This window comes from Megalops cyprinoides, chromosome 9 (genome assembly GCF_013368585.1).
Source record: "Megalops cyprinoides isolate fMegCyp1 chromosome 9, fMegCyp1.pri, whole genome shotgun sequence".
NCBI classification, from domain to species: domain Eukaryota; kingdom Metazoa; phylum Chordata; class Actinopteri; order Elopiformes; family Megalopidae; genus Megalops; species Megalops cyprinoides.
In genome coordinates, this window is record NC_050591.1 from 8,877,845 (window position 1) to 8,901,165 (window position 23,321).

Below are 23,321 nucleotides of genomic sequence, written 5' to 3' on the forward strand. Positions count from 1 at the left end.
AATCTACAGAGGTATTCTGATATGCTGGCTCTATATGAACATTCCTGAAGGGGCATTACCTAAAACTGTACAACAATAGGTACATATAGGAAGACAGACAGCACTGGATCCCCCTGTTACCAACCTGGCCCCTCCTACACTGATAACGGAGAGAACATCGGAGCTGAAAATCTCGTCATATCAGAAATTTTGTTATTTGATCTAGTCTAGTCCCAAAACACTTGCCCAAACATAGCGACAAACAATACTTAGCTCTACCTATTCTGCTGTTATTGCAAACAAGACAGTATAGGGTTGACATTTTTTTATTTATTTTGCTGTTGTTGTTTGACCTCACTACAGAGAAGACTGCTGTGTGTGCTAAATAAATAAATGTAAATGTAAATGCTGTGATGAGATCCAATCAGAACATACAGAAATTGGGAAAGCACTTGGCACTTTTCACCTTGCACACAGAGCCTCATATGCAGCCTATATTAATGTATTTCGGCACAAAATCACAGCCTCTTGTTACTTTTCGTAAATTAGGTGGAGCCTTAATTCTTATCACAAATTTTTGGTTTGGTGGTTGTTTATATGTTACGAAAGGACGTTCTGGACTCCACTGTACCATTAGTTTACAGGAGAGTGACCCAGAAGGCTGTGCTCATTTACCACTCAATTTGATAGAGAGGCTGCCTTGCCAGGAGATGGTTGGAAGTAGACTATGGGCTGTTCACAGTAAAGAACATTTTAATGTAAAACACATTTTTTTGTAACGATCATACTTGGTAGCATGTCATTCAGTTGAGTAGTCAAAAAATCATGCTGCCATTTACAAGAAAGCACAATTCTCAAGCATCATTGGCTAAAGATTTTTAAGTAGCAAGCAAGCTAGTCCTGTACCACGTTTTCTAAGTGCTTTTGCAAAGCACTCATTTCATGTGCAAAGTACAGACTCAGCAGAATCAGCTCTTTTTCTAATGGTTCCAGGCATAACTTAAAAGAGGAAAATAAAAGTTTTGTCTTCCTTGTCTTGACCCAGATAGCAGCTGTGTTCCTTCAACAGAACACAAAGACAGACAGTACATTGCTGCTATCTGCTGTTATAGAATATGATATACATCAAGACTTTGATTTTGTAGAGGATTTGGATTGAAAAACCACCCACAAATTTTGGTATGCTTTTCCTTTTGTTACTTAAAGTTACAGTTGCTTTAATAAGTTAAAAAAACAACATATATGTTGTAGGATACATGATCAAATTAGTTTAACAGGTGTTTTATGATATCATAAAGTATCATAAGTTTAACATAGATGGAATATTTCACACCCATGGTATTTGGTAGATAAATAGAGTGGATAATCTGTATTCCATTGATAGTCATTTCCCTTTCATTTACATTTGTACATGCTGTAATTTACATTTGACATTGGTCATGCATGTCAAAATGCATGTAATGTAATGGTCAAACGAGTAGCTTATGGTTGATCAGCAGCTGAGAAGCAAATGAGAAGGATGAGAAGTAAATCTTGACATAATGTAACACATAATTACACCTGAACATCTTTTTTCCTATACATTTTTGTCTAGACCACAATACACAGCATGAATGAAATGTGGAATGCATAGGCTGACAACAGTGCTACGATCCTCATAGTGACAAAAGATTGGCTGCATTTCATCAGGGTACCTGAATAAAGAATGCTTAACAGTATTCAATACAATATTATTTTCTTTTCCAAGCTGGAATAAATAAAAGGAGAAATCTGCGCGAAGAAAATCATTAGCATGGCATTACCAAACTCCCTTTTCTTGGTGAGGTCAACAAATTACAGGAAGCAAAGACATTCTCGCTCCAATTAAGAAGAAATACAAGGCACAGTAAAATAACACAATGTTCTTACAAGAACATAATAAAATTTAATGATGGGAACAGGCCACTCAGCCAGCTGTGGTTGTCATGTTGCCCTATAGCCCACGGTGTACCTACCACTGGGTCAAACCTGGTCTCGAACCAGGTCTCTCCTCCCACCACAAGTAAACTATTCCAAGCATTAATAACTCTATGTGGCAGTTTTACATTTACCATGAACTAATTTCCACCTCTGCCCTCTTGCTATTTGGCTGACAGAACTCTTGTTGAAATAGCCTCCACTAATTCATTTTGCTAATGCATTTGGAAAACATCAGCCTCAATCAAATCCAGGGTACATGCATAATAACATGATTGAAATCACGTCAGTGAACACCAAATAAATGTCATTTACAAACCTTCATTAGCAATACTAATGTATTCTGCCTTTAATGGTCTCTTCTACAGGAACTTGGGGGTAAATTAAGAGGGAAATTCACCTTGTGAAAGGGTGGTGTCGATGGCTCCCACAAAAAAACATGAAATCAAAGGAGCACAGACCGGCACTACTACTACTACGACTAGTAAAGCTACTACTACTAATACTACTACTAGTTCCACTACTACTTCTAACAGTAATTTTAATCCACATCCTCTAAATGAGAGTATATACTTCAAATGAAATATTGCCACTGCCATATTTTCCTGAATATTTCACTTATACAGTGGCATTTCTATTACAACTTTTACACAATACTAGTAAACTGAATGTGATTCAAAATATTGATCAGTCTTGAAACAACTTATGTCAGAAAAAGACAACAAAGAACAGCAGGCAAACTGAAAACAATGCAGTCTCTGGCCTATAGTATGGTAGTGTGTATTACCTGGCACACTGTCTTCACGAACCCTTAACACAACATTGCTAGTTAGTTACTGTGACACTATGAAAAGTAGAAACTAGCCAGTCAACCAACTGTGAACAACTCTTCTTCCAGCAAAATGAACCATGTTTGTTGAGCAGAGGCTTTTATGCCTTATTTTTTTCCTTTTTTCTTAATTGAAACCACAGGCATGTTTTGCATTGCAGCATTCTGAATAAAAACTGCTCACTGTGCGATTATATATGCTGAATGTTACCTTTCCCTCCCTGCAGCATACATTCGAATAAGGGTAGCATGCTCTGAATACACTGAACATGAGCTATTTTCATATGCCTCTGCCTCATTATCTTGTTGATCTGCATTTATTTGTATGTCCAGACTGAACAATCAGTGGAGGTGCATCAAAAGCAACACAGTCCAATTGTGACGGGCTGCATCTGCAAAGCATTCCCACCATGAAGCATTATAATCTGACTCCTATTATCTCACAGTCATGCTATGCTGTCAGAGAAGCAATGGCATGTTATAATGGTCCAATTTTACAACCAATATAATGCGCACTTGCTCATAGCTTTACCGACCAGGTGCAAGTGTCACTGAACGTAATTGAATCCAGGCAGTTATCAAAGACTTGAACAATGCCATTCAGCTTGTCTCGTAAATGCTTCTTTTATGTTAAATTCTATCAGTTAAAAGTATTCAACGTATCGGAGCACTGGACGGTTTTCACAATGTAATGCATTGCAAATGCAAACGTTCGTGAAGTGAATGTCAGGAAGCAAAGAATCCAGAGGATTAGTTCGTCTGAGAGGTTACAGAAAAGGAATGTTGATTTAGTTCTAGAGAGTCACTCTGCCTCTACCCTCTGACCGATAACCTACGCGGCGATGGATGTTCACATTAAATATGCAGCAATTGACGTTAGCGATGCCGCTACCGTGTCTGCCATCAAACTGAAAGCTCACTTGGACGGATGTCCAGCAATGGTTAAATCGATAAATACATAAACAAAGCCTCGATTCTCCGGGTGCTATTTGTAAAGCGGTGACATTTATCCCTTCTTTGCACTCATGTGCTCAAGTTTTAGAAGGCATCCGATTTATAAATCAGCGCCACGGCCATTAATTTATACGGTCTCAGGGTTTCTAATGGGATCCTGACAGTTTGATGGAGCCACTGCTTTTCATTATCTATGACTCAAAGCATTCATTTTGGTACAATACCCGCACATTGAATGTGAACATTACTGTTGTTAGTAAAAAACCGATCCATACTGACCTCTGGTAGGATATCTGATAGTGGGTAAGTCGAGCTCTAAGGGGGAAAAACAACATGTTGTGTTGAAATGGTTACAGTACAGTGACATACTCTGGGAAAGCACACTTGTGTAGAGGCCCGCTATATTACAAAATGAATCAATCATATCATGCACTTATATCAATTGCGACTGATAGTGCATCATCTTTTTACTTTTTAAAATTACGTTAGGAGAATCGCTTATACTGTCTGTAATAGAACTTACCTTTCAACTTATTGCGCAGTAAAGCAGTCAGTATTGACTTTCTCTTGAGTGAAATACGGCATCAATATTTATTGTATTTATATAGACGTTATTAAGTGACATAAAATCTTATTTTATGGGCAAATGTTTATCGCTCATCTCAGTGAAGAAATCAGAATTCAAATAATAATAGTAATAATAAAAATCAATTGTGAAAATAAAGGAAAAGGCCACACACATGAATTGCCATAAAGACCATATTCAAGGACCATATAAGGTAATTTACTCAACATACACCATCTTCAGAAATTTACATGAAATTTTCAATTAACATCAGTTAGGTACTATTCCCCCTCGTCCCCAAATTGTGCTATCATAGGACAGTCATGCCACAACAAAAACATTTCAGTGCTCATCAGTTTCCTAGGAAATCAAGTGTGCCCAACATGGAGGCTGGGCTGAGTCACGCAGGTTATCCTGAATGTGTTAAACGGGAATGACTACAATACTGAGAAGTATCTTTTCTGCTGGCTTCTCTTGTAAGAATGCAGTACATCAGAGTGAAAATATGCTGTAATTAAGCACTGCTTCAAAGGCAAATGTTATCAAAGACCCAGTTTCATAATCTGATCACTTAGTTCTTGCCTTATTATGCCTTATAATTGTGCCTTTTTATGTATGAAGTCGTTGTGGCATAATGGGAAGATTGCAAAATCAATTGTTCTGTCTGTGCATGTTCATTAAACAAAATGTGTAATTTTCTGAAGACAACTTATTCAGTGTGATTGGTGGCTGTGTGTGTGCTCTGCTGGCATAAAATGTTCTCTGCTCTTATCAGGTGACCTTGAGATAATTATGTAATTCAAGTGGAACTCAGCATGAAAGACCTTTGTTTAGCTCTTCATTTCTAGATGAACATAACAAAATCATGGCAGTTATAACACATTTTCTGTAATGGGAGAGCAGCATCACAATATCTTATCAAACTGACTGGCATTAAAAATGTGAACGAGCTACAGCTAGGACGCAGATGAACGCAACTTTTTCACGAGAAACATTTACGAGCAAGCAGACATGCTCTGTTGTGTTGTAATGCTTTTCAGGACATATTGAGTATTTGATTAAATTGGTTACATAAGGCTTTGAAAAAAAGTGGAAATTGCACCACTGGTGGTACTTTTGCACAGTGACGGGCGTTTCTCAGTTCATTGGTCCAACATTCCTACCACAAAAAGAGCACATCTAAATGGCTTTTTATCGTCCTTAAATACCAGACACCGGAGGATTAATTAATTGCTTGCCATGAAATGAAAGTGCTTCTCAGCGTGTGCTTGGGATTTTGAAAAGCAATCAGCACATACAGTATTTGCTTAATCCATTGTGATCGTTCTAATTAAATGGATAAGACCATTTATTTCAGAATTTCTCCATCCATTTCTTTGGAGGTGTGCCTCATTCTAGGCCTTCCTTGTGTGAAAATTACTTCATTCTGGCACCTTAAAAGGGTAAAAGACAATTGCCCAGACAATTGCCCTAATGCATGAGCTTGGATAAAAGATTCAAGACAGTGCAAGTTTTTCCTATATCCAGAATTCTTTTATATCCGGTGATATTAACTTTCACCACCTGATCAATGTAATAAAAGCAAAAAACAAATAATTTTAACATACAGTGCAGTAACTTATATGGTAATATATTCCATATATTATACATTTTGCCAATTCAGGATTTTCCACATTGAATTTCATTCACTACCACCACACATAAACTTGTATGACTTTTTCCAGCCTTATATCAACAAAAGCAGGCTGCTCGATGATGACAGTTTGATGCAGTTCAAGCCTTAACCATCCAGTAAATGTCAACGAGAAATATAAAGAGAAGTCACAGCATGAATAAAATGAAAGATGTGTAGAGTTTCATACATACATATAAACATAAAGAGCAGCATTGACCTTGGGCGTGTGAAATATCTCTTACAGAAATTCACTCAATCTCTAAGCACGATCTGTCCACAACTTTATTAAATGGTAAACTGTTCGATAATTCATACAGCAATTGAAAAAAAAGTGCTGCAAAGTGGTAGAAAAAGGCCAAAAGGCTATTTGAGTGCAATAACTCCTATTATACAACTGTTAAACATATCCTAATCTCCCATGTAAAGTACCTACTAAAAATAACAATGACATTGAAACAAATTTAAAACCTCAGCAGGTTCTGACAGTTTGAAAGAGGCAATAAGCAAAATACAGTTATTTCGCATTGCAAAGGTTCTTTAAGTAAAATCTGTCTCTTTGCACCCATCTGCAAAATACGGCTATTGTCAGTTTATATATTATATGCAACTGGACGCCTCGCTCCTTGCATGGTTAAGGCAGGAGGTGCTCGTTCTGCCAGACATCGGCGTTTCACCTACATCGCTCCCCAGTGGTGGAACGAACTCCCTGTCTCGCTACGGACAGCTCTTTCACCCCATTCATTCAGACGGGGCCTGAAGACGCACCTCTTCAGACTCTACCTGGACTGACCCAGCACACAATTGCTGCCCCCCCAATCAGTGCTGTCGTACATTGCTGTGCTTTTCAAATTGTGCTTTTTAAATTGTTTCTTGTTGCCGCCTTTACCCTGACGCTCATTGCGCCGTTTGAAGTTGTTGAAGTTTGCCGTTTGAAGGTGTATCGTATTAGTTGCCCTATAGGCTGTAATTGTACAAATCTGATAGTACTGTGTCCTCAAACAGACCTTGCTCTCAGCTGAGAACTGTCTCATTGTGGAACTGTACACATCCTGTCCCCGTAGTGTCGCAATACTCGCTGTATGCACTTTTGTAAGTCGCTTTGGATAAAAGCGTCTGCTAAATAAATAAATGTAAATGTAAATATGATTATATACTATAAGAAATTGCATTGCTTATTTTCATAATGCTGCCTAACCCCTCAAATTAGTTTCGTGTGCCTGAGGAGAGAGTTGTTTTCCTTTGACTCTGTATTTAGAGTACCGAGGCCATACCTATTTCCCCTTGTAGGAAACAGATGGAACACTCCCTCACTTTCACAACTCACTAACCGTATGCAGCTGTGTGAAAAATTTCTGGGTTGAGTACATGAAGGTCATATTCGTCACTACAGCCCTAGTCAGCCTACACGTCAGCCTACGACGCTGATGTTGAGTCTTTTCCTGTCTCCACGGTTCATCGAAACATGTGAAAACTCAATGGGAGTGAATGTGGCTGAAGCAGGTGGGATTCTGCGCTTCATGAATTTGCTTCCTTTTCTGTGGGAATCCATCCTTAGAATGCTACTGTCCTTTGCAAAGGAGAAGTGATGGATCACTGGGAGGTGAAGCCTCTGTGTTTTTCAGTTGTGGGTCAGTATTGATCAAATCAACCACGTCACCTCGCAAAGATTAGTGGCGTGCTTCAGATTCCAGCCACTATGAGGACAATCCATTCACATAAGCCCTCTCTTGTGCATGTGTGGGTATCGATCCAAGGAGTGGGATGAGGGTAGCTAGATAACAATTCTACTGTGGGCAGTGCATCTGAATGCAATGCTCCTGTGTCTGTTCACCCATAGGGCCCTCAATGAGGACATATCGGTGTGTAACCCCTCATAATCTGCATCCAGATCAATAAAATGGGTCGCAGGTGCTGCAATGCACAGAATGTTAAATTTTCCTAAATGCATGCATCAGAAAATGAAATAAACTCATAAAGAACAGATGGGTGAACTTCATGTGCAAACATGCACTGTAGTGATGCTTCCTTTGAGAGTAAACAGAACTGAATTAAAGTGGGGTCAGGCTAATAATTTAGTTACTAATTCTCAATTAATTGTAATTATTGAACTATTTAATGTAATAATCAAACAATGTAATAAAATTAATGTAATAATTGAATTATTACATGTAATAAATTATTAAGTTAACCTCAATTGCGGTGAAAATTAAAGATATTTATTTATATGTTGTGTTCATACCAGGGACGGAGCCGATGACTCATTGCAGAGGGGGCGAGGACCTGTAGTGGGCCGTTATACAGCCTATTATAGGCTTTAGGCTGTATGGAGATGCAAGACACATCCAAGGGGAAATTTACGGAGATGGAAGGGCGGAACAGAGAGAAATGCGGATTACAATGAGGTGTGCTATTTCAGCACACCTCATTGCGTGAGACCATTTTTAAATACCATGGTTCCGTCAGCAGAGACGACGATGACAATAAAACAAGACAGCGGTGATCGCCTAGTTCCTACTTTGGGACTCGAACAGAGGGCGTAATTTTTCTGTTTGTACACTTACACATGGATACTGGACAGCGAATAAAGTTTTCTGTAACTATTGTGTCTCTGCTCATTCAAAATATTTAAATATCGCGGCTCCGTCAGCAGTGACGGTGATGGAAAATTAAACAAGACAGCCGACGATCGCCTAGTTCCTACTTTGGGACTTGAACAGAGGGCATAATTTTTCTGTTTGTACACTTACACAAGGATGCTGGACAGCGAATTAAGTTTTCTGTAACTCAACTGCGGTAAAAAAAAAAAAAAAGAGTCAGACTGAGGGCGGGTTTCGACCGACCTCTAAGTTTCTCGTCGCGATATTGAATGAGCAGAGACATAATAAAGACACACAAAGAAACTTTATTCAAAATATTCAACTAAACAACAAAAGTACATGTTCAGTCAGGCAGGTTGGGCCCAAGGTGGGCCCCTTGAAGAACCGTGGGCCCAGGGCAGCCGCACCCTCTGCCCCCCCTGCTCGCTCCGCTACAGGTTCATATCCTTAAAGGGAAGACTTGAATACTGTATTGAGGATATCATTCTCAAGTTACACACAAAGACACACACATACGCACACACACACACGAACGCACGCACGCACAGACACACAGCATAAATACCACTGCAACAGCTTTCATAATCCACTACTTGGAAATGCTCCAACCTTGTACACAGACCATTGAAATACAACCCACTCATACACCAGCTCTTGTGAACACTCATTTGACACTGCTTATGTTGTGTGTGCAACCATACAATTAAATCACATCCAAGGACACATTGGAAGTTGCTTTCACACACTCAACTGTAGAAAGAGACAAAACCGTCAAATAGTGCCACAGCAATCTGTTAACCATTATGTCAACAGTCTGTGACCATTTGACATTTACAATCATATATATATATACATATATATATATATATATATATATATATATATATATATACACACACTATATGGATAAAGGTATTCGGATGCCTGACCATTACATTGTAATGACATTGTATTCAATGTATATACTTTAATATGGAGCTGTCCCCCTTTTGCAGCTATAACAGCTACCACTCTTCTTGGAAGGCTTTCCACAAGATTTTGGAGTGTTTCTGTGGGAATTTGTGTCCATTCATTCTGTAGAGCATTTATGAGGTCAGACACTGATGTTGGACGAGAAGGCCTGGCTCCGTTCCAGTTCATCCCAAAGGTGTTTGATGGGGTTGAGGTCAGGGCTCTGTGCGGGCCAGTCAAGTTCTTCCACACCGAACTCATCAAACCATGTCTTTATAGTCCTTGTTTTGTGCACTGGGGCACAGTCATGTTGGAATAGAAAAGGGCCTTCCCCAAACTGTTGCCACAAACTTGGAAGCATAGCATTGTCCAAAATGTCTTGGTATGCTGAAGCATTAAGATTGCCCTTCACTGGAGATGAGGGGCCTAGCCCAAACCCTGAAAAACAGGTGTGGCCAAATACTTTTGTCCATATAGTGTGTATTTTATATATATATATATATATATATGTTTACTATAATTTTTTGTAAATGCATGAACTATACACACACACATACACACCACACACGCGTATAGTTCATCCATTTACAACAAAAAAATTTCCACCTTGAACACAGAGAGCACAGGAATCTATAGTCATAAGAGATCTCAAGATAAAAATCAACATCTCCTGCTCTCTGTTTGCTATGCAGTGGATGTATGACTGGTGAGAAGAGCTCAACACACTGTTTATCAGACTTCAGTCCTGCTTTTGAATGCAGGTATCCTTCCACGGGTGATGAATATGTCACACACGTACCTGTGGGTCACAGGTTTACATTCACTCTGCATGTAAGTATCAGGCATTGCAGCGTTAACTGCCACGGTGCACAGTGGCCAGGAAAGCCAAGAGAACTCTTTCAAAAAGCAAACTGACACACTGTATATTTGTTCATCAAAAAAAAAAACATATCAGAAACAAACTCTCAGTTGAAGAGTGGTGTCTGACTAGCCTACAGCTGCTTATTTGTTTACAGCCCGACTTTCTCAGCGTACAATAATTTTACGAGGAGCCAAAGTTGCAGGGCTCTTATACAATGCAGGTTATACAATGACAAAGATATCTAATGTTAAGTATTGTAAGTTTAATTTGAATAATGACAGAAAAAATTCTATAATATGTTTTCATTCTAATCATAATAATAATGACGATAATATTTAAAGTTCTGAACTTGACCCAGGTTAGCATAGTAATTTTGTCTGAAATAAAAATAAAAATGGCTAGCCATTTCTAGCTATAATTTAGCTGGCTTATAAAATGAAGTGAATCATGTCATATCTGTCTGAACACTGATTGCGTGAAATGTGTTGTGTGGAACAGGGTGGATGCCGATTCTGCGCACTGACTTGCAATAGTGTTACAGCAATGTTTCCATCGACGGCATTGGGTGTGACAGGGATCAATCCAGGCTTGATCTGTGATACAAGCTGCATTTAATTTATTTTAGTTAACATGGGGACTACTAACGTGGTATAAATGGTTAAAAGAGATTTAGAAGAATAATAATTGGTTCACATTAATGCTATAACACATAGTATGCTTAATATCAGATAAAGTGAGGCAGATAATGGCTAGTCCTAGGTGACCAGATACTGTGAAAAAGGTGTTTTAAATAACAGTTTGCATGAAAAAAATGTTTTCAGATGACTCACTTTATACTGCGTAAGTACAGACCTTTTTGTATGAACACCTCCACAGTGCACACCCAAACAACATTACATCTTTATCTCTGCTTCACTGCTTTCTCACGATTTTGTCCACTCATTAGTAAGCAATGACTTTTTTGTCATAAAGCAATTCATGAACAAATCAATGAAAGCTTCATTTTTATCAATCTTGTGTGAACATGGATTATTAGAAATGAGACCATTATAAATCAAACATACAATTACACATACATACAGTACCAGAACCTTGCACACATAATGTAAAATATATGTCATATGGTTATTCAAAACCTTGCTTCAAAAATTCTACTGAAACATGCATGCACATATGTATGCAAGCCCATATACATACTTGGCACTTGCACAAATAGTTGAAATCATATATGCAGAGCAGATTTACATATGTGTGCTAAATTTAAATGTGTGCCATTTTGCTTGTGCATAGACACAACTGAAATCTCAATGACTGTGTGCTGTGCAAGACTTCCAGATAACAACATGTCAATCATGTTATTGACTCTATCACCCTACTTATTCCATAATAAGAACTATGCAGGAGTGTATTCCTGGATGTGTTTATATAGTAGGGCTTTATTCTTCATTAATAAAAATCTGACATCAATGGGGCAAAGGAAAACAAATATGTCCCTTAAAATTGACTTCATTATTGTCATTATGGGTCACTGAACCAGAATTAATTTTGATTAATAACTGTCTTGTGCATGCAGTTCACCTCATTGTTATCTTAGTGATTATAACAAAGAACCATGACAAATAACCAAGGTGTTGTTTAGGCTAGAGGAGACAGATCAATGTAAATGTAATTTAGAGGGGTGTGTCACTTTTCTATTCACACACAACACATATAATTGTCAGTGAAAATAAAAAAAACTGCTCTATCTATCTATCTATCTATCTATCTATCTGTCTGTCTCTCTGTCTGTCTGTTTATATATCTGTTTGTCTGTCTGTGTCCATTATGTGATATTAAAATCTATTGGACCAGTCTTAGTTAGCTGGTGACCTAATGCTTGTTTTTTTAGCTAGCACTTGCACTTGATGCTGGTTGTCTACCACCAGGACAGGCGGGGTAGAAAAAGGGTAGACATCTAATGTCCCTCTTTGGCTAATGGCACCTGAAGGTAATGTAAGGACATGTAGTAAATTTTTTAGACACGCTCATGTCCACTGGGGCCGCCAAACCCATTGGTCGACGGCTGACCGGCAGTGGCCATTAACACACGCCGTAAAAGAAACACAACAGCAGACTGAAGACGTATCGATTTAGGACATCCCAGAATCCCCCTGGGCAAAAATCACAGCTGACAAGCTTGAGCGGAGCACGTCGTCTTCATGTATGTTTTTTTTTTTTTTTAACAATGTAGCAAGCCTGAATTTCACACTACCTGCCATTTCAGGGGAAATTGAATAAAGAAATGGGTCAAAATGCATCAGTGCTCTGTATTGAGGTGCTGCATAAATATTCAGAGCCGGATCCCTTTTTCTTTAAAATTTTCTGCACTAGTTCTCTCTGCTATCCAGAGGGACATACTTCTGCGGTCTTCATATGCATCTGGAGAACTGGCCTTTGCCCAGATTTTCAATGCTACACTTCCCTTCTTAGACCTCTCCTGTCTTATGTATATAACAGATAGCACACTCCCTCTGAATACAAAGCTTGTGTCTTTACCTGAAGATCTAACCTATTAGGTGATGCATTATTTTTTTGTTATTTTTATACAGGACTATAAATCAAGTGGGGTAAAAAGGAAAGAGAATATCTGGTTTCATAAGATATCAAAACCATTACACAAAAGTGCAAAACTCAAATGTTTTTTTGCTTGTACACTTTACCGAGTCACCTTGTGCGCATTCCAAATAACTGTCGATCTGAGGGAAGACGAGGCAACAGCGGTGTTGTGGTGAGCATGTCTACTTACTGTATAGGAACAGGCTGGCACTATGAATCCCCAGTCTATTGGATGCCACGCATGTGTAGTTTCCGTAGTCATCTTCTGTCACGTTGGATACCAGCAGGAGAGTACGGGTCCCAAAGATCTGGATGCTGATGCCTTGGGCGTTGGATAGTCTGGGACAGAGCACAGATTTGGGAATACAAGGAGCATTAATCATGAGGACAACACTTGGTTTAAGTAGCATAGTCAGGGATGCTTGTGCATCTCCCAGGAGTCATATAACCTTTAAAGTGATACTCAGAGTTTTTTTCCACATCAGGAAGCAATCAGCAGTTTCTTTTCTTTATTTGCTTCTTGTTTTTTTTTTAAAACATTACTTTTATTTTTTTCATGGAAGCTTTCATCAGATGAACGAGGCACCCCAATATTAGCACTTAAAAATACATCTATGAAAATTGGATATTTGGAATCGATCTCAAACATTTCAAAGAAGATTTAATTTTCACTGCATAAAAGCTAAAACTGTTAAGAAATAAATATGATTACGATGAACCAAAATCAATGAATCTGTCACATTTCTGTATGTGGAAATAGCTTGCATGTACATACATGCAAGGGAGAGCCTTTTAACATTAAAACGCTAATGCCAGGGTTTAATATACACAAACTTTGTGGGCTCTGGAAACTTTTTTTTGTCATTTTATCAATTTTGAGACGTACTTTTAAGAACACTCACTGGCCCAGAATATTTAACCGGGTGATGTGCAACCCAGCATATTAGCTTCAGAAAACTTTTTCATTTGAAGATCTGCAAAAAACAGTGCGTTTGGGGGAAAAAGTGTTATGAATTTTAAAATGATGTTTCTTCGCTGTGCAATTATGAAGTACTTTCAGCCTTCAGCATTCGGTGAAAATTTTATTTCATACAGTTTTGGCATAATGACCCTTCCAATGGTGACTGAACACTTAAAAGCGTCCCGATGCTTAATTTTCGGGAGGAAAAAAAACAAGTATATGCAAATAAAGTCAGTAAACATATTTGATTTATCCACACATCTGTTCTCAAGCTGGTACGCCTTTTTCCCCAAATGCCGTTTGCTTTCAATGGTGAGATATTAGTGTGTCCAAATTGGGCTGAAGGTTGGGGACAGGGGCGTGTAATCAGAAGCTGAAAGCTGTAGGACAGGCCCACCTTTTGTCATCTCTGTACCACTCGAACTCTGGCTTGGGCACCGCTGAAGCGTCACACTGCAGAACACCCAGGCGTCCCACTTGAGTTTCAGAGCTCTTTGCATCTTTGATGAAGGGAGGATCTGAAAACAATGAGATAAGAAACACATTTTTAAACAATTTTTTCCCCCAATCCCAAGTTTTTCACTGAACGCAGACGGCACTTCTCCGTGACCTCAGTTGTCATTGCCATCATAGCTTTTTGGATTTTTTTAAAATGCAGTTTTTTTTGCACTTTTTTTTTCTCTGCTATCCACATTATGGAAGAGCAAATGCTTTTAACCCCGTTCGTGAAGCAATGACAGCATCTAAGATTTAGCAGGCGTTCTTTCAAAAAGAAGAAACCGGGGTCAGAGCAGAGCAAAAGTGACTTCATGGAGGATTTCTGCTTTCTGTATAGGTACACATGGGGTGGATGTAACATCAAAGGGAGAGCATTAATAGGGGGTTTATAACTCCAATTAATTCTGAAACACTATGAGAGACAGCTGATGCTACTCTGATTTCTGTCAGTCAAATTTTCTTTATAATACATGTGTCATGAAAGGTGTATTAATTGTTTAATTTGGGGATTAACCATTGGTTTGCAAATTCCTTAGCAGTTTGCGGCCTGTCTCTTTGCACTCTCCACTGATTGGTCTAAGCACCCCCCCAAGGCATGTGTCGGCCAACCGCACACTGGTCCGTGTTGCGTGTGAAGAGGAGAGCTGTGCCCTCTAAATGTACTCAATAAAAAGCAGATGATGATGGCTTGTCTGCGGGTGATGCGCTGTTGAGAGCGAAACGTCACACGCCCACTGTTGCATAGGGAACACAATATTCAAGTGCAGCATGTGGAAAAGCACTTCCCTGCAGACATCGGCGCAGCTCCGAGATAAACCACTAAATCTGATCCAACTTACTCGGTAATTAATTTCATAGGTACCGACCAGCTGCACGGTACAAGATAGTCTATGTTTGAAGATGGCTGAAGTGATGTTATTGAACTATAAATAATAATTAAAAAAAAAATCTGGCAGCACATCAACTGCTTTTCACAGCCACAGCTTCACAACCGCTGATGTGGTGCTATTAATAGTCATGTACCCTTCGGCTGGCAACAACCTGCTAATGGCCACAAGCTGAAGCAGAAAAAAATAAGACTAGTGATTTAATAATAAAATAAATAAAGACATAAATATTAGTACATATATCTTACGTGCACGTTTCCAGTGTAAATTGCACCACAAGACTCTGTTACAAAGGAACATAAATAACATAAATAAATCCACACATATCGTAGTTCTGTATTAATTACCATGGATGTAAAGCAATTACTTAAACCAGTTACTAAAATAAATATGCTCCATTCAAGACTGCACAAGGCAATGACTGCAATGCTAATCCTGTTCTGCATCTGAAAACTGGCTTGGTGGGTGGAAACACTGTCCCTAAAGGGACTGCCAAGAGCCAGCAGAACTCATTTGGCACTGACTCTGAATCCAACGTGGGCCCAAGAGGTATCTGCTGAACAGATGGAACTGCAAGCAAACTCCCGGTTCTGCATCACAACGCACGGCTAAGGAGCAGGAGACGTTTATTAAATGAAGAGTGTCCTGGTAAAAATAAAAATTCTCTCAGTCCCAACAAAGACATTTTTTTAATACCAAGGATTTAATTTGGGAGTGACTACTTGATTCCTGCAAGGGGTGGGGGTGGGTCCAGTTTTAGCTCCATCTCCTTCAGATCACCTGAGATGGTCTTCCATGGAGCATTGCATGTCTGGTGAAGCCAAAACTGGACCAGGTGAAAGAAAACTGTTGAGTTTTATACAGGGCGGTGAAATTCTATCCCCTGGAGGAACAAACACCTTCATCTTCATGTTTTATGCCATTTAAATTTCAAATGGAAGCGACTCTGTATTCGCTGCCAAAAATTGGGAAATACCTATTTTCATGGCTCCTTACTAATTATGCTCTGCCTGCCTCTTCTTTATAACGCCTTTCATGTTCACCACCAATAACAAAGAGGCTTGAGCATCCATAGTAACGGAAGATGATTGCGCTCCCCCCAGGAGCAGTTTGGCTCATTTTAAACAATTACCACAGTACCTTTTCATATGATTCCACATCAAAATGCTCCCTTTGTGAAGAAGAACATCGGAATGTAAGGGGTGGGGGGTGGGGGTGGGGTGCTTTCGGAAGAAGCATGGTGAAATCTGGGGCGAGGGGAATGATTCAAAGCCACTGCTAAATACATATTCACCACGATGACTCAGAATTTTCTTTGAGCTCCACAGAATAGAACATTCAAATTAACATTTGTTTAGTCTTTTTTGGATTTTCTGTTTTTTTTTTTTCCACTGCAAATATATTTTTACCAGCTTTGCCTGAAGACTGACAGTGAGCGTCGAGTATTTTTTTAACGGACAACTGCTTCCGTTAGCAAGGGGAAATGAATTATAGAGAGCAGCACTGCTTTGGCCTGTGTTCCTTTTGGCAGTAATGGCATTCTCAATGTTTATTTTAAATATTTTATTTGAGACATTAAGATTAAGAGTTTTTGCCCTGGAGGTATATGAAATGTATTTGAAAAAGCATGTCAAGTATCAATTTTAATCTTCAGCTTTCCCTTGATAAATGGAGTCATATCCTGCCACAGACACTCACGATAGATTGATTCCCCGGTGTGGTTGACAGAGTATTGTCTGACGCAATATCTAAATCAATTTCCAGTGTTTTTTTTTTTTCAATAGAATTTCATTATGTTTAACACTTTGATTTCACTGTGTGCATTGTAAACAACAGATATTATCAAATGCATGATTCCTAGGACTGGCACACTTCATGGCTCTGACCTTAAATAACCACAGACTATTATTTGTGACATGCTGTATTTCTGAATAAAGTCATCCATTTTACTTCTGAGAAAAACAGTTCTTTAAAGGGGCCAATCTACATGAATTTCCTCCCATTAATAACGTAAAATCAAAGTCAAAGTCATGCAGTCAAAGTTATTATAAAAGAATTATGAAACAGAATTATAAAAACATGGACACTCCATAGTTTAACAGAATTAAATCAGTCAATGCTTGAACTGTTACAGTAATAACATTGTCTGTGTGCAAGTGTCATGTGTGATTCTAGGAATTAAATATCACCAGTAATATTTCTGGTGACCTAATGATCTCAACAGGACCCATAAAAGCTAGTTTTATAAGCAATAGCATTACTCTGTGGGAATAAAATGGGTGGATTAACAGCACCTTTGTTAGTAAAATAATTAATATCAATATCATTCAGTCCCACTCCTCAAACGAATTAAAAATTGGTGGACTCAACTATGAAAGTGTCTCTCAGTAGCTAAAATACAATCAAATATGCATCCCAATTAGCTGGTACTAGGAAACTGTTAATCATCCAAATTCATTTTCAACAATGACGAAAATCTGCTTTCAATGCAAAGTTTAGATGCGTTTCCTGTTTCTCATGCTAGAAATGATAATGGTGAAGTGACTGCCTGGTATGGTATGAAACTAACCAAATCTCACAGCAGAGGGGTGAAACAACGAGGAAAACAACAAAGCAAGCGTATAGCTCGATGAGAGAGACCTGTTAAAAATGTTTGTGTTGTAATGCAAACTGAATTCTCATGCTTCAGGAATTCAGCAGTTTTAGCATGCACAGACTCATAGTGAATTTGCAATGTTAACACCAGCTAAACACAGTAGACCATAACTATTCATGCTGAATACAGATTTTAATGCAGGCAGCTGTAAGGCATATTATCGCCTTACCTGCCTTAAAATATACATTAAATACAGCAGATGTCAAAAATGCAAGATACCTATTATTTTTGGTCTGTAATTACAAACCGGCACAGGCAAGTGTCTGCCTGATGCCTGTAGGAGGGTGCGTTGCTAGTAGCAACTTGCTAGGAGACCTTTTGGGCACTGAGGTTGCTGCTTTCGTAGTTTAATGCAGTTGAATAAGCTTTTGTCCATAGAAATTACAGAGGATTTATCATTAACACTGGCTATGTGCCAGTGGATGGCTATTTTTTCTTCAGCCTCATAAAAGTGAAAATTCCCTGTGAAAAACAAAAAACAGCAAAACAAAAGACCCTAAAATAAGTTTTTGTAAACAGATTTTTTTTTTTCTGGAAAACTAGAAGATAGTTTCATTGTTTGTTTCAGCTCCTTAGCTTAGTTTGTTTAAAATTTTCTTAGTTTAAAGTAGTTTGAGATCAACTTTTGAAATTGTTCCCCAAAACAGTGCCATTCGCAGGTTCAGGCAGTAGTTTTTAGAGATACTTTACACTGACTGCATTGTACTGGAGAGGTGGTGGGGATGTAACAAGCACAATGGCCAAAGGTTAGCACTGCCACTACCCTTGCTTTAAGCAGTAATTACCATTCCTTCATAGCTTGTGCAAAGTCGGAGGACTGACTTGTATTTTCTATCTGGTCTCTTCCAAAATAATTCGTAACTTACAAAAGTTTTGCACACTTAGGCTAAATCATCTTATTATACTCCATGTATCATCTTATTATACTCTCTCTCATTTAAAAAAAATGTTCTATCACTTTGAAGTGTCTTAAGTTGTCCTTGTGTGTGTGTGTGCTTCAAGCACACACTTGAAATGTAACTGATTTTCTTCAGTCTTGCGATATATCTCTCACCATTTTTTCCTCCACATCTTTTATGCAACACCTTTCAACATTTTTATCTGGTTTCACCGTGTCAACTAAGATTCACTCCCAGATCAGTCTGACAATGCCAAGCATGAAAAATCCCTGTGCCTGAAACCATGGCTGACGGAAGCAACCAATCTGTATGATGCAGATTAAAAATGAGAAAAAAGATGATTTCATTGCTTATCAAAGAGATTAAAACAATACTTAAAACTGTGCGTGTATTCCCATGACCCATTTAGACAGACTAATCTTTGCAGGAACGTTTGAGATAAAATACCTTGATCAAACGTAAGTGAAGTAGAAGTTAGAACCCATGACCAGCATCTAATGCATCACCTCCTACTCTGCGCTGTTGGCCATTTCTCTGTGATTTCAACACCCAACAACACCCTCAACAGACCAGATAATTTCGTCTGAGGAAGAGGGTCGCCCCTCTCCACCTAAATTGCAAGGTACTACTATTTTGTGGTGGTGTGCATCTTTGACCAGACCTTCGACAGTTTGATCCAGTGCAAAACTGGACTGGCCTCATTCATTTGGGAATGTATTTTGGGTATTCATTTTCCCTAGGAAATACCTGGGGGGGCATATGATATTTCCCTGCGAGGAGTCGCCCTGGGTGTTTCATCTCGCTGTCGCCTGATGTCTCGCGGGATGAAAGATCCTGAGCTTTAATGACAAAAAGCACAGCCCCCTCCCCTGGGAACATAAACTTCACCACTGGTATCGACAGCCTGAGTGACAGGTCTGAGATTTAAGCCGATCTCCCCCTCAGCGGCTCACGGTGTGCCAGTTCCCCCCTCGCTTTAAGAATGCAGGCAGGATCTCAAGGACTATACTCAGCTGAAGTAGACATGCTTTAAAATGAGGCAGTTCAAGTGCTGTGAGGCCAACACAGAATTCTCTGTGAGACTCGGGGTTTGCTCGAGGACTGATAGTCTCCAGCCCCTGTTTTTTTTTCCTTCCTGTCTTGAATGTCAGGGAAGAGACTGTGAGGGGATCTCATTTGTCCATCCCTCAACATGGCCATTACCTGTGTGTTGACATGGCTTTTTTCTGTCGGGCAAGAACCGTGCGATGAGGGACCACGCTCCTATGGCTGCGTAATGAATCTCGTGTTAGCAGACGTGAGCAAGGTCGTGGGTGGAGATGTCACGGCCACTGCCACATGAGAATGTGATTGTTGAGAAGGTGAGGGCATTATTCTCAAAAAAACAAAAAAAAAAACAAAAAAACAAAAACAAAATTCTGGCAGACTGCTAGGAAAATCACATGTAAACATCTGGTTTTGGAGAAGCTTCTGCTGTTTGGTTGATTGATGTACTGAGTATAACTATCATTAATCATCTGTTTAGTGATCTCAAATATGTACCCAGAGCTTGCTAGATAGCTTTTGAAAGTTTGTTGTTTGTTTGCTGCAAATGCCAACACAGTCTCGCCCCCAGTGCCAGAGCCATATTGTTACTAGGGGGACTATGCACTTTTTCTGCGTCCTTGCCTGTGGTTACTGTGGTCAATAAGCAGGGAGGCTGGCGGCTCCCCTTGAGGGCTGAAGTCCTGGGTGGCCACCTGTAGGAGCCGTACAGGATGGTGCAATGAGTTACTGCATCTTTCGCTTTGCTCTTGTGGCATGTTTGTGTCTTGGAGAACAAAAGTTTCACCATGGAGGCCTGCGGGACTGAGAGGATTCGGAGAGGTTTCTCCAGTTGTGCTCCCAATGATATACGCTGGCTCCCACACATGTTTTGTGTGATATGTAGTGCTGTGAATTTCAAAAACTGAATTAAGATTAAATAAATAAGAATGAGTTTGTAAATTGAAAACACATCTCGCTCAGGCTCACATCAGTCGAAGGGTCAGCTCATTTTCTTTTAGTTTTTTCTTCCTTTCTTTTGCGCACTTAGGGGTTACTTCTGAGAACACTGTTATACCATATTCAGGTCCTCCGTGTGTTTAATGCAGATAGCACACCTACATCTACACCTGGGTATCACTTCCTCCTTGTAGCCTAGCGACTTCATTTGTCTGAAATGTTAAGTCTTTTGCAAATATCACATACAGAATATTCTCAACATAATTTAATTAAGCACAATGAAGTATTTAATTATAAGAATTATCTCCCACAACATGCTAGCAAATATTTTGAGCAAATACAGAAACAAATTAGCTTAAATCATCTCTGTAATGAAGTTTCCACAGAGGGAATTAAGAATAAGAACTAAGAATAAATAAGAAAATCATTGCGGAAAAGACATCTGTATAGGATGGAAACTTCACCTAATACCTCAAGTGCTGGAAAGAAAAAGCCACCGAAATGGTGCTCTTCCATGTTGTGTAGAACTCAGACTTAAAAAGACATCTTAACATGTTTGGCACCCCTTGGAGTGTTGCACATAAAAAAATAAACCACGAAAAAAAACAAGCCTTCTCTAATGTTTGTGATATGCCTTCCCCATCAGCCATTTGCTCTGATACTGTCCATTGCTCTTTGTGAGAGAAACATCAGTATCTATGGCAGCTGATGAGGCGCGGTCTCTGGGGACCCAGGGCAATCCACTGGAGTCTGCGGCGAGCTAGGCAAGATTGGGATCTGTGTTCCCCAGCTAGTCCCCGGAAACAGGACTGTCGCCTGACATGAATGTCTCATCTCACTTACAGCTATAGCGTGCCAAGAATGTCTGTATACAGTAGGAGCAAGGGAAGATGTAAACAGCTAAGGCAAGGTGGTGCCAAGAACTCCGCACAGCAGAATCTGTCTTGCGAAATTCTTGCGTTATGTAATTATGAACTGTAATTGAGTTGTTGGCCACACAATGAAGACACAGTGATACTGTGTCAACTCATAATGCTGTCTGTATTAGAGTGGAAGTGCCTCTGCACTAAGGGGATAATGAGGAAACTGCATAGCAAAGTAACGCTGTGCACTGAGGTAATGATGTCACTGCTGCTGTAACTAAGAGACAGCAGCCATATTGGCTATTCACCTCACCTGCAGGCAAATGGCACTTAGGAGACTGTGCAAGAGTGCTAATACGCGCACCCCATGTTTTGTGAAAGAAGCTGAAGGAAGAAGCAATTCACTTTCAGAGGAAAACTGGGGGTGATGTCACAATGCCATACCCCAATAGCCCCACAGTTTAGTGCACATTTCCTGTATTGTGTTGTTACTGATACCTTCTGTTTGTGGTTAGTTTTATATTGCTTCACTACTTCAAGGACTTTTGAGCAATGCCAACAAAGACTGGGGTGCTGGAACAGATATATCTGCTAAAAATTGAGCATATCATTGTTTTTAATAATATAAGCTGTTTTCCTTCATGTTTATAGGGCTGCGTATGTGACCATCTTTTTGTGGGAAGTCTCAGTTTCAGTGAATGAAAAGTTCTGCAGTGGCTAACTCAATAGGTAACTATGAGTCCACCACCCCTTGTCATGTTTTAAAAGATATTAGTGCAGGTGAAAGGCAATATAAGAATAGGAGGACATTGCTCTTTTGTTTTGATTTATAAGGTTTGGTTTGTGTGGGCTATAGGAAAGCCGTGACATAATTGTGGAGTTTTATGTTAACATTAAATAAGCATTCTTCCTGATGAGAACAAACATTTTAAGTTAATTTGTTGTGGTGCACTGCTGATTTTGTACGAATATGAATAATTTGATGTAATGTAACTAACTAACCTTGAAGAATATTTTCTCTTTTTACTTCAATGGATAAGAAGAAATTTGGATTACAGAAATTTTACCTTATTTCTCTGTGTGATGCTGAAAATTCTGGATCGATAAAGAGTGTACACCCACTAATGCATATTCACCATTTTAAGGTGAAAAAAAAAACAACTACCTTCTTTCATACCTTTGTCAGTAACTGACAAACTTTGTTATATTTTCTTATTAGCATCGCTTATTCATTTCATGTGTGGAGATATTAACACATCATTAATGAATATCAGTACAATCAGGCCTCTATTCACAAAAAAGCAGAAGAAAACCATTCCAAAAAAAGTGCACAATGAATCTTATGTTCCAATTTTTCTTTAAAAAAATGCATGCGATGTCCTAATGCATGCTAATTTACTAGGTGAGTAAATATACCTATGATAATGCCGTATTACATTATAGAGTAGAAATAATAACCATCTGAATACACCTAATGCTAATACAGGTGTATAGGGAATGATGAGTATGACACCTGTGTGCACTATGCGTTCTTGCTTCCTGGGCCTTTTCACAAAACTAAGGATAGCAGGAGTGCAAACGAAAGCTGGGCTTTTCTCCAGGATTGGAGAG

The 23,321-nt window shown here is 39.1% G+C and overlaps 1 protein-coding gene across 2 annotated transcripts in view; it reads right to left on the reverse strand.

Annotated features, from left to right (window-relative positions):
* Window positions 1-23,321, reverse strand: part of LOC118782663 (limbic system associated membrane protein) — a 251,379-nt gene that overhangs the window by 29,958 nt on the left and 198,100 nt on the right. The window contains exons 5-7 of one of the 2 annotated variants that reach the window (XM_036536093.1): window positions 14,322-14,442; window positions 13,154-13,302; window positions 3,998-4,033 (exon numbers count right to left, since the gene is read on the reverse strand). In XM_036536093.1, coding sequence (XP_036391986.1) covers window positions 3,998-4,033; window positions 13,154-13,302; window positions 14,322-14,442 — 306 coding nt within the window. The remainder of the gene's footprint in view (window positions 1-3,997; window positions 4,034-13,153; window positions 13,303-14,321; window positions 14,443-23,321) is intronic. The other variant, XM_036536094.1, reaches the window with a different exon arrangement.